Raw genomic sequence first — 13,433 nt, 5'->3', positions numbered from 1 at the left:
AGGAGTACCGCCCCAATGCCAGACTGGCTGGCGTCAGTTGAGATCTTTGTTTCCCGTGTGGTATCGAAAAATGCCAGTACCGGGGCGGTGGTGAGCTTGACCTTGAGCTCCTCCCATTCATTCTGGTGTGCGGGCAGCCACTGGAATTCCGTTGTCTTTTTGACCAGGTTGCGAAGAGCAGTCGTGTGCGAAGCAAGGTTAGGAATTAACTTCCCCAGGAAGTTGACCATCCCAAGAAAGCGCAGCACTGCCTTCTTGTCAGACGGCTGCTGCATGGCGGCGATGGCTGCCACTTTGTCGGCATCCGGCCGCACACCCGACCGGGAGATGTGGTCCCCCAAAAACTTTAGCTCAATCTGGCCAAAAGAGCACTGGCTCGGTTGAGGCGCAAGCCCTGATCTCGTATCCGTGCAAAAACACGCTGGAGACGACTGATATGCTCCTGTGGCGTGGTGGACCAGATGATAACGTTGTCTACGTAGACGCGTACCCCTTCGATGCCCTCCATCATCTGTTCCATAATGCGATGGAACACCTCGGAGGCCGAGATGATGCCGTAATGGCATCCTATTGTAGCAGTATCTGCCAAATGGAGTGTTGAAAGTGCACAGCTTCCTGCTGGACTGATCCAATTGAATCTGCCAAAAACCCTTTGAGGCATCAAGCTTGGTGAATATTTTTGCCCGAGCCATTTCGCTCGTGATTTCTTCTCGTTTGGGTTTGGGGTAGTGTTCCCTCATAATGTTGTTCTTCAAATCTTTTGGTTCGATACAGATCCGGAGCTCGCCGGAGGGCTTCTTGACGCACACCATGGAGCTGACCCATGGCGTTGGCTCCGTGACCCAGGAAAGCACTCCTTGGTCCTGCAGGTCCTACAGCTGCTGCTTGAGGCAGTCCTTGAGTGGTGCTCGGCCCCTACGAAGTGTGTGAATGACCGGGGTGGCGACCGGTTTGAGCCGTATTCTGTACGTGTAGGGCAGTGTGCCCATGCCCTCGAAAACCTCACGGTTGTGCGCGAGGAGTGAGTGGAGCTGCGCCCTAAAGTCTGCATCCGGGAAATCGGACGTGCCTTCTGGAGACAGAGTGTGTACCCGCTGAACAAGGTGCAGGATCTTGCACGCCTGTGTGCCTAACGGAGAGTCCTTCGAGGATCCAACAATTTCAAACGATAATGTGGCTTTGTGTGAGTTGTGTGTAACCTCGAGCTGGCAGGACTCCGTGGCCGGGATGACGTTTCCATTGTAGTCAACCAGCTGACAGTGGGATGGCAGAATCGGTGGTTTGACCTTCAGGGTCTGGAAGGCTGACCACGCGAGGAGATTGGCGGAGGCACCAGTGCCCAAGTGAAATGTGATCTGTGATCGGTTGACTGTTAGGGTGGCACACCACTCATTGCCCGGATCAATGCTGTGCACTGGCAGCGGCTGGTGGTTCCGACTTGTGGACATCCGGTTCTTGTGGATTACCGCAACGCAGAAGGGCTCCCTGTCTTCGGTATCGCTGGTCTGCATACTATCAGGATATGACTCAGTGTAGGGGGGCTGAAACATCCGCACATCCCTGCAAGGCTGGCGGAATTGTTGGGAGTTGGCAGGTTGAGGTGCTCGACAGCAGGCAGCGTAGTGGCCCATCCTGCCACAGCGGAGGCATTGTCGCGCTTTGGCCAGACATTGCCGCTTTAAGTGGGTGGAGCCACAGTTGCCGCACGTTGTGACGTCATGGCGTTCATTGCGTCACTGCGCATGCACGGTGCGGTCCTGCATAGAGAGCACCTGCACATCAGGTCCCTCTGCGTCACGTCCCCTCTTTTGGCACGTACAAGCACGGGAGGCCTCGGAAAGCGCGCGAAATGGCCGCCCTCGTCCAGGAGGAACTCGATCGACTGGACCTGCTCCACCTCGTAGGACCCGTGCCGGGCCGTTTCGGCTGCCTGGATTTGGGAGTACCGGCTGGTCGCGTTCTCATGGAGGACTCAGGTCTCGATGGCAGTCGCTAGGGTGAGGCGCTTTATTTTAAGGAGCTGCTGGCGTAGGGTGTCCGAGATGACCCCAAAAACTATCTGATCCCGTATCGTGGAGTCGGAGGTGGCCTCATAGCCGCAGGACTGCGCGAGGATACGGTGGTGTGTCAAGTAAGATTGGAAAGGCTGCTGCTGGAAGAGGTACCTCTCGAAGCTCTCATTCACTTCCACGCTGAAGTGGTCCTCGAACTTCAGAAGCACCGTCTTATATTTTGTCTTGTCCTCGCCTTCTGCGAATGCCAGGGAGTTGTAGATGTGGATGGCGTGTTGCCCCGCCGTGGAGAGGAGGGCGATCTACCTGGTGTCTGATGCATTCTCCCTGTCTGTGGCTTCTAAGAAGAGCTGGAAGCGCTGTTTAAACAGCTTCCAGTTGACGCCAAGATTTCCAGCGATTCGGAGCGGCTGCAGTGGGCTGATGTTTTCCATGGAGCAGGACGGCGGATTTCTGAAAGGGTGCAGGTAGGTCTCACAGTCGCTGGTTAGCTTCCACTACTTGTATCATGTCGTGTTGGGTGTTCCGATGCACAAATGATCCAACACGGCTGTAGATGGTACAACTCTGTTTTATTGTCTTAAACAATGACAACTACTAACTGCTGGTTTGGGTATGTGCTTCACCAGCTAACCTGTGGACCCAGCCCTATCACTATCTTAGTGAGGCACTCAGCACATGGTGTATGTCTGAGTGGCACGCTGTGAGCTCTGTGCTCTGAGCTATCTCCTGGTAGAATAAGCGGGAACTGTGGTGTTCCCTGTTTTATTGTGCGTGTGCTCTCACTGGTGATTGGCTGCGATGTTATGTGTGTGCTGGTTGGTCCAACTACCTGTCCATCAGTGTGTGTGTGATTGCACCATGATATGCTGATGTGGATATCATGACAGTATCTTTTATGTTATAACAAACTTTAATTTAAACACAGAACTAACCACACTTAACATGAAAGAAAATAGCTTTCCAATTATCAGTTAAACAGTTCTTACGGGGGGCACATTGGCGCAGTGGTTAGCATTGCTGCCTTACAGTGCTGAAGACCCGGGTTCGATCCCGGCCCCTGGTCACTGTCCGTGTGAAGTTTGTACATTCTGCATGGGTCTCACCCCCACAACCCAAAGATGTGCAGGGTAGGTGAATTGGCCGCACTAAATTGCCTCTTAAAAAATGACGGTCTTCCGAGATTCCGGTTTGTGTTTCAGTGTCTCCCCATCTTTATTCCGCGGTCCTTCTTTAAACTGGTCAATAAGGTGATCACAGGCTTTGTATGGGCGGATAAGACCCTGCAAGTAAAAAAGGGGTTGCTGGAGCGGGGCGGGCTGGCGCTGCCGAACTTTAGTAATTATTATTGGACGACGAATATAGTCATGATTAGGAAGTGGGTATATGGGAGAGGGTCGGTGTCGGAGCGAGTGGAAAAAAATAATTGGGTACTCCAAATTTAAATAAAAGTTCTTAAACAGAAGGAAAAACCTAAATTTAAGTCTTACACCTTCACTAACTCCAAGTAAGCAACACCAATACCAAATACTTCTGTCTTGTCAGAAGCTCCTGCTCATCTTTACAGCATCTGGCAAAACTGCTGTTCAACTTAAATCTCCGAGCAGACTGCAACCGTTCTGAAACTGCATAACTACAGACACACCTGGCTCCTCCCATTAATTGCATTATCTGTATCCGACTATGTTCCATGACCTTGTCTAGCATGGACAAAAAACACACCCCAATAAATTATCGGCACTCCAGGGAATCTCTAGAAATCATAACAATGTTACATTAGGCATCTCTATGAAAACACGTAAATGGTTAGAATGAATAATGACTTCAGATCTTCTTAATTGCAGCTTTAGCAGACACACAGTCTGGACCTTAACCAAGGTCATTTAATAATATTACTGCAACAAGTATATACCTTAACCCAGGCTTTTAAAAACCTTACTGCACCAGATATAAAATACAATATATATACCAATTTCTTACATTGATCACACATGTAAGCAGGAGGAGAGAATGTTATGAATTTCTATCCTGGACTGACCATGATGGATTTTGGAAACGTCTTTTATCGGGATTGGAAGGGGAGGATTTATACACAGCAAACTCAAACTAGGTGAAATGTTTGTTTCTTCTCAATTTCTCTCCTGGACTGACAATGATGGATTTTGTTAAAATTATTTTACATATTTTTAGATGCAGCATTTTGAGATGGGAAACTCAAACCAAACATCACTCAGTTGAGTCAAGTCACTCATTCATCAGGACCTGAATATCTTCAGCCTTTGATTGTGGAAGCTATAATTAACTGGGGAAAACCAACATTAGTGGTGTAAGAATGGACCTGACCCTGGTAAATTGGAGTCAAAGGGTGGCAGGGGAAACTGTAACTGAGCAATGGGCTGTCGATAAAGAAGAGTTCAATCAGAGTAAAGGAATATCTGACGAAGGGAAGGAGATAGAGAAACAGATAAGAAGAAAAGTGTGCTTATTAGGATCAGCAATGGGGAACAATCAGAGAGTGGGATAGATGATGGTAAACATTCAAAACGTGCATGGGAGAGCGGGGATTTGATCGAGGTATAGAAAATATTAAGAGGGATTGATAAATGTAAGCCAAATGTTCCCCCATGTGGGGCAATCTAGAATGAGAGGTCACAGATATAGGTTGAGAGGCGGTAAATTTAAAACTGAGGTGAAGAGGGAATAATTCTCACAGTGGGTGGTGAATTTACAGAGCTCATTACCCCATAGTGCGGTGGAGTCTGAGTCATTAAATGGTTTCAAGAGGGAGATAGGTACATTTCTGATTTTTAAAAAATGGTTAAAAGGATATGGAGAACAGAAAGGGAGCTGGATTTGAAGCCAAGAAGAGATCAGCCATGATCTTATTGAATGGCGGAGCAGGCTCGAATGGCTGAATTGCCTACTCCTGCTCCTTATACCTATGTGCCCATGTAAGTGTCCCGAACCCTGGCACCGGGAAGGCAACACAGCCATAGGGACTCTCGATCCTCCTTGTAAAACATGAGCTTGAGTTGTAGAATTTCTTAAAGGATCCTGAAAGAATTATCCAACTTTATTTGGATTTCAGCCCAGGGATGAGGGAGAGTGTGTGGGACGGGGATTTACAGATTTGGGGGAATAAGAGATGAAAAATGTTTCAGAGAAACTAGAATTGTCTGTTCAGAATTTCTATTCTGCATTTAAAGTAATGATTTTGTAAACTCATTTTACAGGGGGTTAGACTTGCGGATGGTTCACTTGAATCAAACATTACATCAAGATCTGGCAGTCACTCGAGTCATCAGGACCTGAATATTATCCACCTTTGAATGTGGAATGAGAGTTTGTCTGTTCGGTCTGTGGATAAAGATTTAAAACATCAGTGTCTGGAACAATTTTGAGACACACACATTCTCGAGTGAAAGTGTTCCAGTGAACTAACTATAGAAAGAGTTTTAACCAGTTACACATTCTGAAAGAACCATTCACAGTGGGGAGAAACTGTACACGTGTTCTGTGTGTGGACGAGGCTGCAATTGATCATCCAACCTGGAGAGACACAAGAACACCGTCACCAAGGAGAAACCATGGAAATGTGGTGATTGTGGGAAGGGATTCATTTCTCCATCCCTGCTGGAAATTCATCGGCGAATTCACACCGGAGAGAGGCCATTCACCTGCTCTGAATGTGGGAAGGGAGTTACTCAATTATCAAACCTTCTGATACACCAGCGCATTCACACTGGCGAGAGGCCTTTCACCTGCTCCGTGTGCGGGAAGGGCTTCATCAGTTCATCCAACCTTGGGACCCACCAACGGGTTCACACTGGGGAGAGACCGTTCACCTGCTCTATTTGTGGGAAAGGATTCTCTCAGTCACCAGTTCTGCTGACACACCAACTTGTTCACAGTGATCAGAGACTGTTTAAATGTTCTGACTGTGAAAAGAGCTTTAAAAGCTCAACAAATCTGTTGAAACACCAACACATTCATACAGGGGAGAGACCATTTATCTGCTCCGTGTGTGGGAAAGGATTCAGTCAGGCATCTAACCTTCTCAGGCACCAGCGGGTTCACACTGTGAAGACACCTTTCATCTGCTCCGTGTGTGGGAAGGCATTCACTTTTTCATCCAACCTGCATAGACACCAACAGTTTCACTTATGACTACAGGGGTTGGATTCTGTTGTTGCTGCTGCTGTTCATGTCGTCCAGAACTGAACCATGTTCATTCTGATAGTTGGGTTGGTTTTTAGTTACCAGCGGGGGTGGGAACGGGCGCTGGTGTGATGTGAAAATTACTTTCCTGGTCAGTGACACAGGATCTGCAGCCTCTGAGACCGTTTGTAATTTTCAAAAGGCTGGAAGAGAGGAGGGAACGAGAAACCTGCTCATTCCAATAAATAGCAATTTAAGCTCATCGATGAACTTGTTATGGAGCCTGTCTGGAACAAAATGGGATTGTCAATCTGTTTTTTGCATGAAGTTAGACAGTGTGGTGCATGTTAGTGCACTGCTGTCAGAGTCACTGTGGGTCAAAACATGGTTTGTTTTCATGTGATTTTCTGTGAGATTTGAGGGATAAACTAGCACAGTTCTGAGTGCTGCACCTAGATTTGATGTCGATGGTCGCATAGTGCGGTCTTTATTCACCTGGCCCTTTCATGAGCTGCCTGCTTCCCTCGGCAAAACAGCAGTCCCCAAAATGGCTGCTGCCTGCATTTGGTGTTGGAGGTGAGCTCAGCTTTTGCTGAATCATTGACAATTTACATTTAACCTGGTGTCACGAGAATGATGCCGTTCAGTTGCAGGGTTCAAACCTGGAATCCATCCAGTATCAGGTTCCCTGACACCACTCTTGGACTCTTGGAGCTGATTTCTGTTGACGTTAGTGACCCCTATAATGGGGCTGGAGTTTAATATTCTAGATATTAATATCAAATGTGAAGTAAATCAGTTTGGTGTCAAACTCGCACTGTGTCGAGTATTTGTTTCCTCCAAGGTAAAAAGAGACTAATTGAAATCCCGTTCTCGACTGTTCCACTTCTGGGTCATATCTCCTTTGTCAAAGAAAGATTTGTATTTTTGTCGAGCCTTTCATGAACTCAAGATGTCCTGGCATTTTACAGCCAATTTAATTCCCTTGAAGTGCAGTTAATGTTGTAATGTAGGAAATACAGCAGCTAATTTGTGCACAGCAAGATCTCATAGACTGCAACACGCTCAGACCCAGTGTGTTAGCTTCGTTAAAAAGGCATTGGAGTATAAGAGTCCACTACAGTTAAACATGGCAGTGCTGAGGCCTCAGCTGGAGTACTGTGCACAGGTTTTGTCTCCTTACCCAGGGAAGGACATACTTACTGAGGGGTTGTTGAGGATTGGTTCACTGGACTGGTTCCTGGAGTAAGGGCATTGTCCCATGAGGAGAAATTGAGTTGACTTGGCCATTATTGAGTGGAGATGGTTAGGGTCTGTCTAGTAGGAGATGGTCATTGCCTGGCACTTAAACCAAGTTTTTGATCATCGTTAATATTATCATTTCAGTTCAGCATCTAATTCTGAGTGGACTTTAGGAGTCCTTGTATGTTCACCTTAAGACATAGGAGCAGAATTAGGCCACTTGGCCCATCGAGTCCGCTCCGCCATTCAATCATGGCTGATATTTTTATCATCCCCATTCTCCTGCCTTCTCTCCATAACCCCTGATCCCCTTATTAATCAAGAACCTATCTATCTCTGTCTTAAAGACACTCAGTGAATTGGCCTCCACAGTCTTCTGCGGCAAAGAGTTCCGCAGATTCACCACCCTCTGTCTGAAAAAATTCCTCCTCATCTCTGTTTTAAAGGATCGTTCCTTTAATCTGAGATGGTGTCCTCTGGTTCTAGTTTTTCCTACAATGGAAACATCCTCTCCACGTCCACTCTATCCAGGCCTCGCAGTATCTTGTACGTTTCAATAAGATCCCCACTCATCCTTCTAAACTCCAACGAGTACAGACCCAGAGTCCTCAAACGTTCCTCATACGACAAGTTCTTCATTCCAGGGATCATTCTTGTGAACCTCTGGACCCTTTCCAAGGCTAGCACATCCTTCCTTAGATATGGGGCCCAAAACTGCTCACAATACTCCAAATGGGGTCTGGCCAGAGCCTTACACAGCCTCAGAAGTACATCCCAGATCACAGTGCCATATAGGTTTTTCTAACTGGCGTCAATAGTCTACCATTAGTAAATTGATCTTTTAAATAATGCTGCTGCCTTATAAAATTGAATGTTGTTAGTCTGAGCATTTGCATACTATAACCATTTTGTATTTAACATACATTAATTCATATTGCATTATGGGCTTGAAAACAACACTTTTTTGTAGCGCATGTTCTTGCAAAAGGAATTAGTTATAATGTGGGATCACCAAAATACAACTAACACCAATGGGTGCACAATGCAATAGTTAGAATTGGAATGCCAGTTCTCACTTCTGGATTTGAGACAAGAATATATTTTTATAACTCAGTGTAGGATATATCTGAAGCTCAAGAATATTAAACGCAACGTAATGTACATATATAAAACAACTAGTGATGCCACTGATGAGTTTGATTTTGAGAACTTCTGCAGGCAGATATGTTTTACCTTTTGAAGTGGATTTAACATAAGGAACCATTCAAGAAATTTACATTTCTATCATTGCATTTAGTCTGGATAGAGCTTAGGTATTCAAAGTGTTATACACAGAATTATTAAAAAAGATCTATGTACAGTAAGACCTGATGAGAACAAAAATGCGCTGATCTGTATTTTAACTAAGGTTATATCAAGTGCAGTATGTTGAATAAAGTCATTACATCTGTATGTTGCATGTTAGTTCACAAATCCCGATATCCACTCCTCCAAGTTTGAGGACTCTGGGTCTGTACTCTTTGGAGTTTAGAAGGAAGAGCGGGGATCTTATTGAGACTTACAGGATACTGCGAGGCCAAGATAGAGTGGACATGGAGAGGATGTTACCACAAGTAGGGAAAACTAGAACCAGAGGGCACAATCTCAGACTAAAGGGACAATCCTTTAAAACACAGATGAGGAGATATTTCTTCAGAGGGTGGTGAATCTGTGGAACTCTTTGCCGCAGAAGGCTGTGGAGGCCAAATCACTGAGTGTCTTTAAGACAGATATAGATAGGTTCTTGATTAATAAAGGGTCCGAGATTATGGGGCAAAAGTAGGAGAATGGGGATGAGAAACATGTCAGCCATGATTGAATGGCAGCAGACTCAATGGGCCGAATGGCCTAATTCTGCTTCTATGTCTTATGGTCTATTGGTTATAAATTACAGTTAAACCTGGGCACATAGTCCTTTCCAGACATGTCTGAATGTAATCAGTTATCCAACAGTTCAGCAACAATCGAGAGAGATATTTCACAGAACAAGTAACATCCAGTGATTCACTGTATATCAGCACTAATGGACCAGAGTCTGAGAAATCGGTGAGTTTACTTTCAAGTAATTCCTTCAATATCTGAGAAGCTAATAGCTTTGAACAGCCCATCTACCAAATAGCTCGAGCCTATTTGTGATTATAAATACTCAGAGCTCACACAGCCGCAATCTCGAGTTACAGAACAGATTCTGCTCCTGTCAATGGAGAGCTGCAGGATTGGACTGTGATCTGTTTACTGCTCATCTTCGGTTCAGCGCAGTCTCTGACTAATTTGCATTTAATAGGGTTTGCAGACATAATGCTTTATCCACACATGATGTGATGTGATGGGGTCCCTGCTCAGTCTAAACTGGGCAACTGACATTAGAGATCAACCCCAAATGTCAGAATAAACATGATTCAGTCCAGGATGTGATTAACAGCAGCAATTCCTGCAAAATCATTTGTGAACTCGCTGGTGTCTCCAGGTGGGACCAGTGAATGAATCCATTTCGACACTCACAGCAAGTGAACAGTTTCCCCCCCCCCGTGTGAATTCGTCGGTGCATCAGCAGATTGAATGACTGAGTGAATCCCTTGCCACACTTGGAGCAGGTGAACGGCCTCTCCCCAGTGTGCGTGCGCTGGTGTGCAGTGAGATGAGATGATCGTCTGAACCCAGTCCTGCAGTGAGAGCACCTGAACGGTCTCTCATCACTGTGAACACGTCGATGGTATTGCAGATCTACAGAACCTTTGAAGCATTTCCCAGTCTGGACATTTAAAAGGTCTCTCGTCAGTGTGAATTCGTTGGTGTGTCAGAAGGTGGGGTGATGTCCTGAACCTCTTCCCACACTGTGAGCAGCTGAATGGTGCGTACCCGGTGTGAATGCGCTGGTGCTCCCTCAGTGGGTTTTAAAGCTCTTCTCCCAGTCGGAGCATTTAAACTCTCTCTTGACGGTGTGAACTTGCTGGTGTGTCAGCAGGTGGGATGAGAGAGTGAATCTGTTCCACACAGGAATCAGCTCAGACGGGGATCTGAATCCCTTGCCACAGTCCCCACATTTTCAGAAACCCGGATATCCGGGTCCTGATGAACAGGGCAACTCCGGCAGATTTTCATGTGATGTTTGGTTTGACTTTCCCCGAGTGTAAATCCTTCCAAAACCCAGTAAAACTATTTGTACAAACAAGGGACATTTAAAGAGAGCCCACCAAAACACAAAAGCAGGTTGTGAAATTGAGCTGAATGAATCTGGTCATTTGTGGGGCCAGTACTGGGAAAAAGTGACCATGAAAACTGCTGGATTGTTATAAAAACCCACTGGTCACTAATGTCTTTCAGGGAAGGGAACCTGCCACCCGGTCTGTGCCTGCACAAGAGTCTGGCTTCTATGGGAGACAGAAATCTTATTGGAGGGATTCAAACATTGAGTTCGGGAAAGATGGGTATGGATTTTGGAGTTAAGACAGAATCTGGAGCGGAAATGGTGCATAGAGATGGAGCGGTTGTTTGCAAGGACAGTGGGGTGAAAAGTTGTTTTCATTGAGGAGAGGTGATGATGGCAGATTTGAAGGAAAGAGGTTCAGTCCCTGAAGAGAGAGAACTGTGAACAAAGTCAGTGAACTTGGGGAGGTTGGATTGTCAGTACTTTAATGGGAATAGGGCCATTGGAGCAGGAGTGGGTCTAATGGATAAGATGAATCCTGATAGGGCATGAGGGGAGATGGGAGTGAAACGAGAGAAAAATGTGGGTTCAGGGAGGGCTCAGGAAAGGGGAAACTTTAGAGACAGTTTGGCCCAGTGAGCTAGTGGAAGGAGGGAAGGGACAGAGATAACTGATCAGATTGTCTCAGACTTAGTGACAAAGAAACTCCATGAGCTCCTCACACTTGGTGTTGAAGGTGAGGATGGAGGAGACAGGGAGAGTGCTTAAAAAAAAAAGACTTGTGTTAGAGATATTTTGGTAGTTAATACAGAGCTGATTTATTTTCCATTTAACTTTAATTTCCAAAACCCAGTCTTAAAGGGAGACCTGAACAGTCTCTCATCACTGGGAACACCTTGATTATACATGATTTAAAACATCTCTTCACACTGGGAACCCACTGTTGTTTCAGCAGAAACGATGACTAAGTGAATCCATCCTGTCATTCGGGTCAGTTGAACGGTATCTCCTCAGGGAGACCTCGCTGTTGTGTTAGAAGGGTGGCTGTCTGAATTAATCCCTTCCCAAACACAGATAAGGTGAATGGTCTCTTCACACTGTGAGCTCGCTGGTGTCTCAGCAGGTTGGATGACTGGGTGAATGTTTTCCCACACTTGGAGCAGGTGAACGGCCTCTCCCCAGTGTGAACCCGCTGGTGTGTAATGAGGTCAGATGATCGCCTGAACCCAGTCCCACAGTCAGCGCACGTGAACGGCCTCTCATCAGTGTGAGCACGTTGATGGGACACCAAGTCCCAGGAACATTTAAAGCACTGCCCACAATCCGGGCATTTAAAAGGTCTCTCATCAGTGTGAACTTGCTTGTGTCTCTGCAGGTGGGATGACCGAGTGAATCCCTTTCCACACATGGAGCAGGTGAATGGTCTCTCCCCCGTGTGAATTCGTTGGTGTGTCAGCAGATCAGACGACAGAGTGAATCCCTTCCCACACTCGGAGCAGGTGAATGGTCTCTCCCCAGTGTGAACTCTCTGGTGTGTCAGCAGGTCAGATGACCGAGTGAATCCCTTCCCACATTTGGAGCAAGTGAATGGCCTCTCCCCAGTGTGAATTCGCTGGTGTGTCAGCAGATTGGTTGAATTAATGAAACCCTTCCCACACTGTGAGCAGGTGAACGGCCTCTCCCCAGTGTGAACTCGTTGGTGTGTCAGTAGAGTGGATGACTGAGTGAATCCCTTCCCACACACGGAGCAGGTGAATGGCCTCTCCCCAGTGTGAATGCGTTGATGAGTTTCAAGCTTCGACTGGTAATTGAATCCCTTCCCACAGTCCCAACATTTCCACGGTGTCTCCCCGTTGTGACTGCATTTATGTTGTGAGAGGTAAGATGACTGGTTGAAGTCTTGTCCACACACACAACACGTGTATGGTTTCTCCCCACTGTGAACGGTGCTTTTTCCTTCCATGTTCAAAATCCAATGATGTTCAGGTTAAATTGGGGATTCTGTCAGATCTGATGTAATGTTCAGTTAGAGTTTCCCAACTGCAAATTTGCTCTAATACCCTGTGAAATTGATTTAAAACAGACAAAAGAGAGTGAGAGAGAGCCCACAAATACACAAAGGCAGGTTGTGAAATTGAGCTGAATGAATCTGGTCATTTGTGGGGCCGGCACTGGGAAAAATGACCATGAAAACTGCTGGATTGTCATAAAAACCCAACTGGTTCATTAATGTCCTTCAGGAAAAAGAACCTACCACCCAGCATTCCTAGGCCTACGGAAGGCTGTGGCCTCGATGTGAAGAGGAGAGAGGGGAGTAAGACCATAAGACATAGGAGTGGAAGTAAGGCCATTCGGCCCATCGAGTCCACTCCACCATTCAATCATGGCTGATTTCAACTCCATTTACCCGCTCTCTCTCCATAGCCCTTAATTCCTCGAGAAATCAAGAATTTATCAACTTCTGTCTTAAAGACACTCAATGTCCCGGCCTCCACCGCCCTCTGTGGCAATGAATTCCACAGACCCACCACTCTCTGGCTGAAGACATTTCTCCTCATCTCTGTTCTAAAGTGACTCCCTTTTATTCTAAGGCTGTGCCCCCGGGTCCTAGTCTCCCCTGTTAATGGAAACAACTTCCCTACATCCACTCTATCTAAGCCATTCATTATCTTGTAAGTTTCTATTAGATCTCCCCTCAACCTCCTAAACTCCAATGAATATAATCCCAGGATCCTCAGACGTTCATCGTATGTTAGGCCTACCATTCCTGGGATCATCCGTGTGAATCTCCGCTGGACCTGCTCCAGTGCCAGTATGTCCTTCCTGAGGTGTGG

The 13,433-nt window shown here is 46.3% G+C and overlaps 2 protein-coding genes across 2 annotated transcripts in view; one reads left to right on the top strand and one right to left on the bottom strand.

Moving 5' to 3' along the window:
- Positions 1 to 13,433, top strand: part of LOC140418685 (uncharacterized) — a 207,869-nt gene that overhangs the window by 114,509 nt on the left and 79,927 nt on the right. The window lies entirely within an intron of this gene.
- Positions 2,568 to 13,433, bottom strand: part of LOC140422820 (uncharacterized) — a 29,381-nt gene continuing 18,515 nt past the window's right edge. The window contains exon 5 of the mRNA XM_072507723.1: positions 2,568 to 5,369. Within this exon, the coding sequence (XP_072363824.1) occupies positions 5,314 to 5,369 (56 nt within the window). The 3' untranslated portion in view covers positions 2,568 to 5,313. The remainder of the gene's footprint in view (positions 5,370 to 13,433) is intronic.

Source organism: Scyliorhinus torazame, chromosome 5 (genome assembly GCF_047496885.1).
Source record: "Scyliorhinus torazame isolate Kashiwa2021f chromosome 5, sScyTor2.1, whole genome shotgun sequence".
NCBI lineage: Eukaryota > Metazoa > Chordata > Chondrichthyes > Carcharhiniformes > Scyliorhinidae > Scyliorhinus > Scyliorhinus torazame.
Note: the sequence above shows the minus strand (reverse complement) of the source record. Positions and strands in the feature narration are given on the sequence as shown.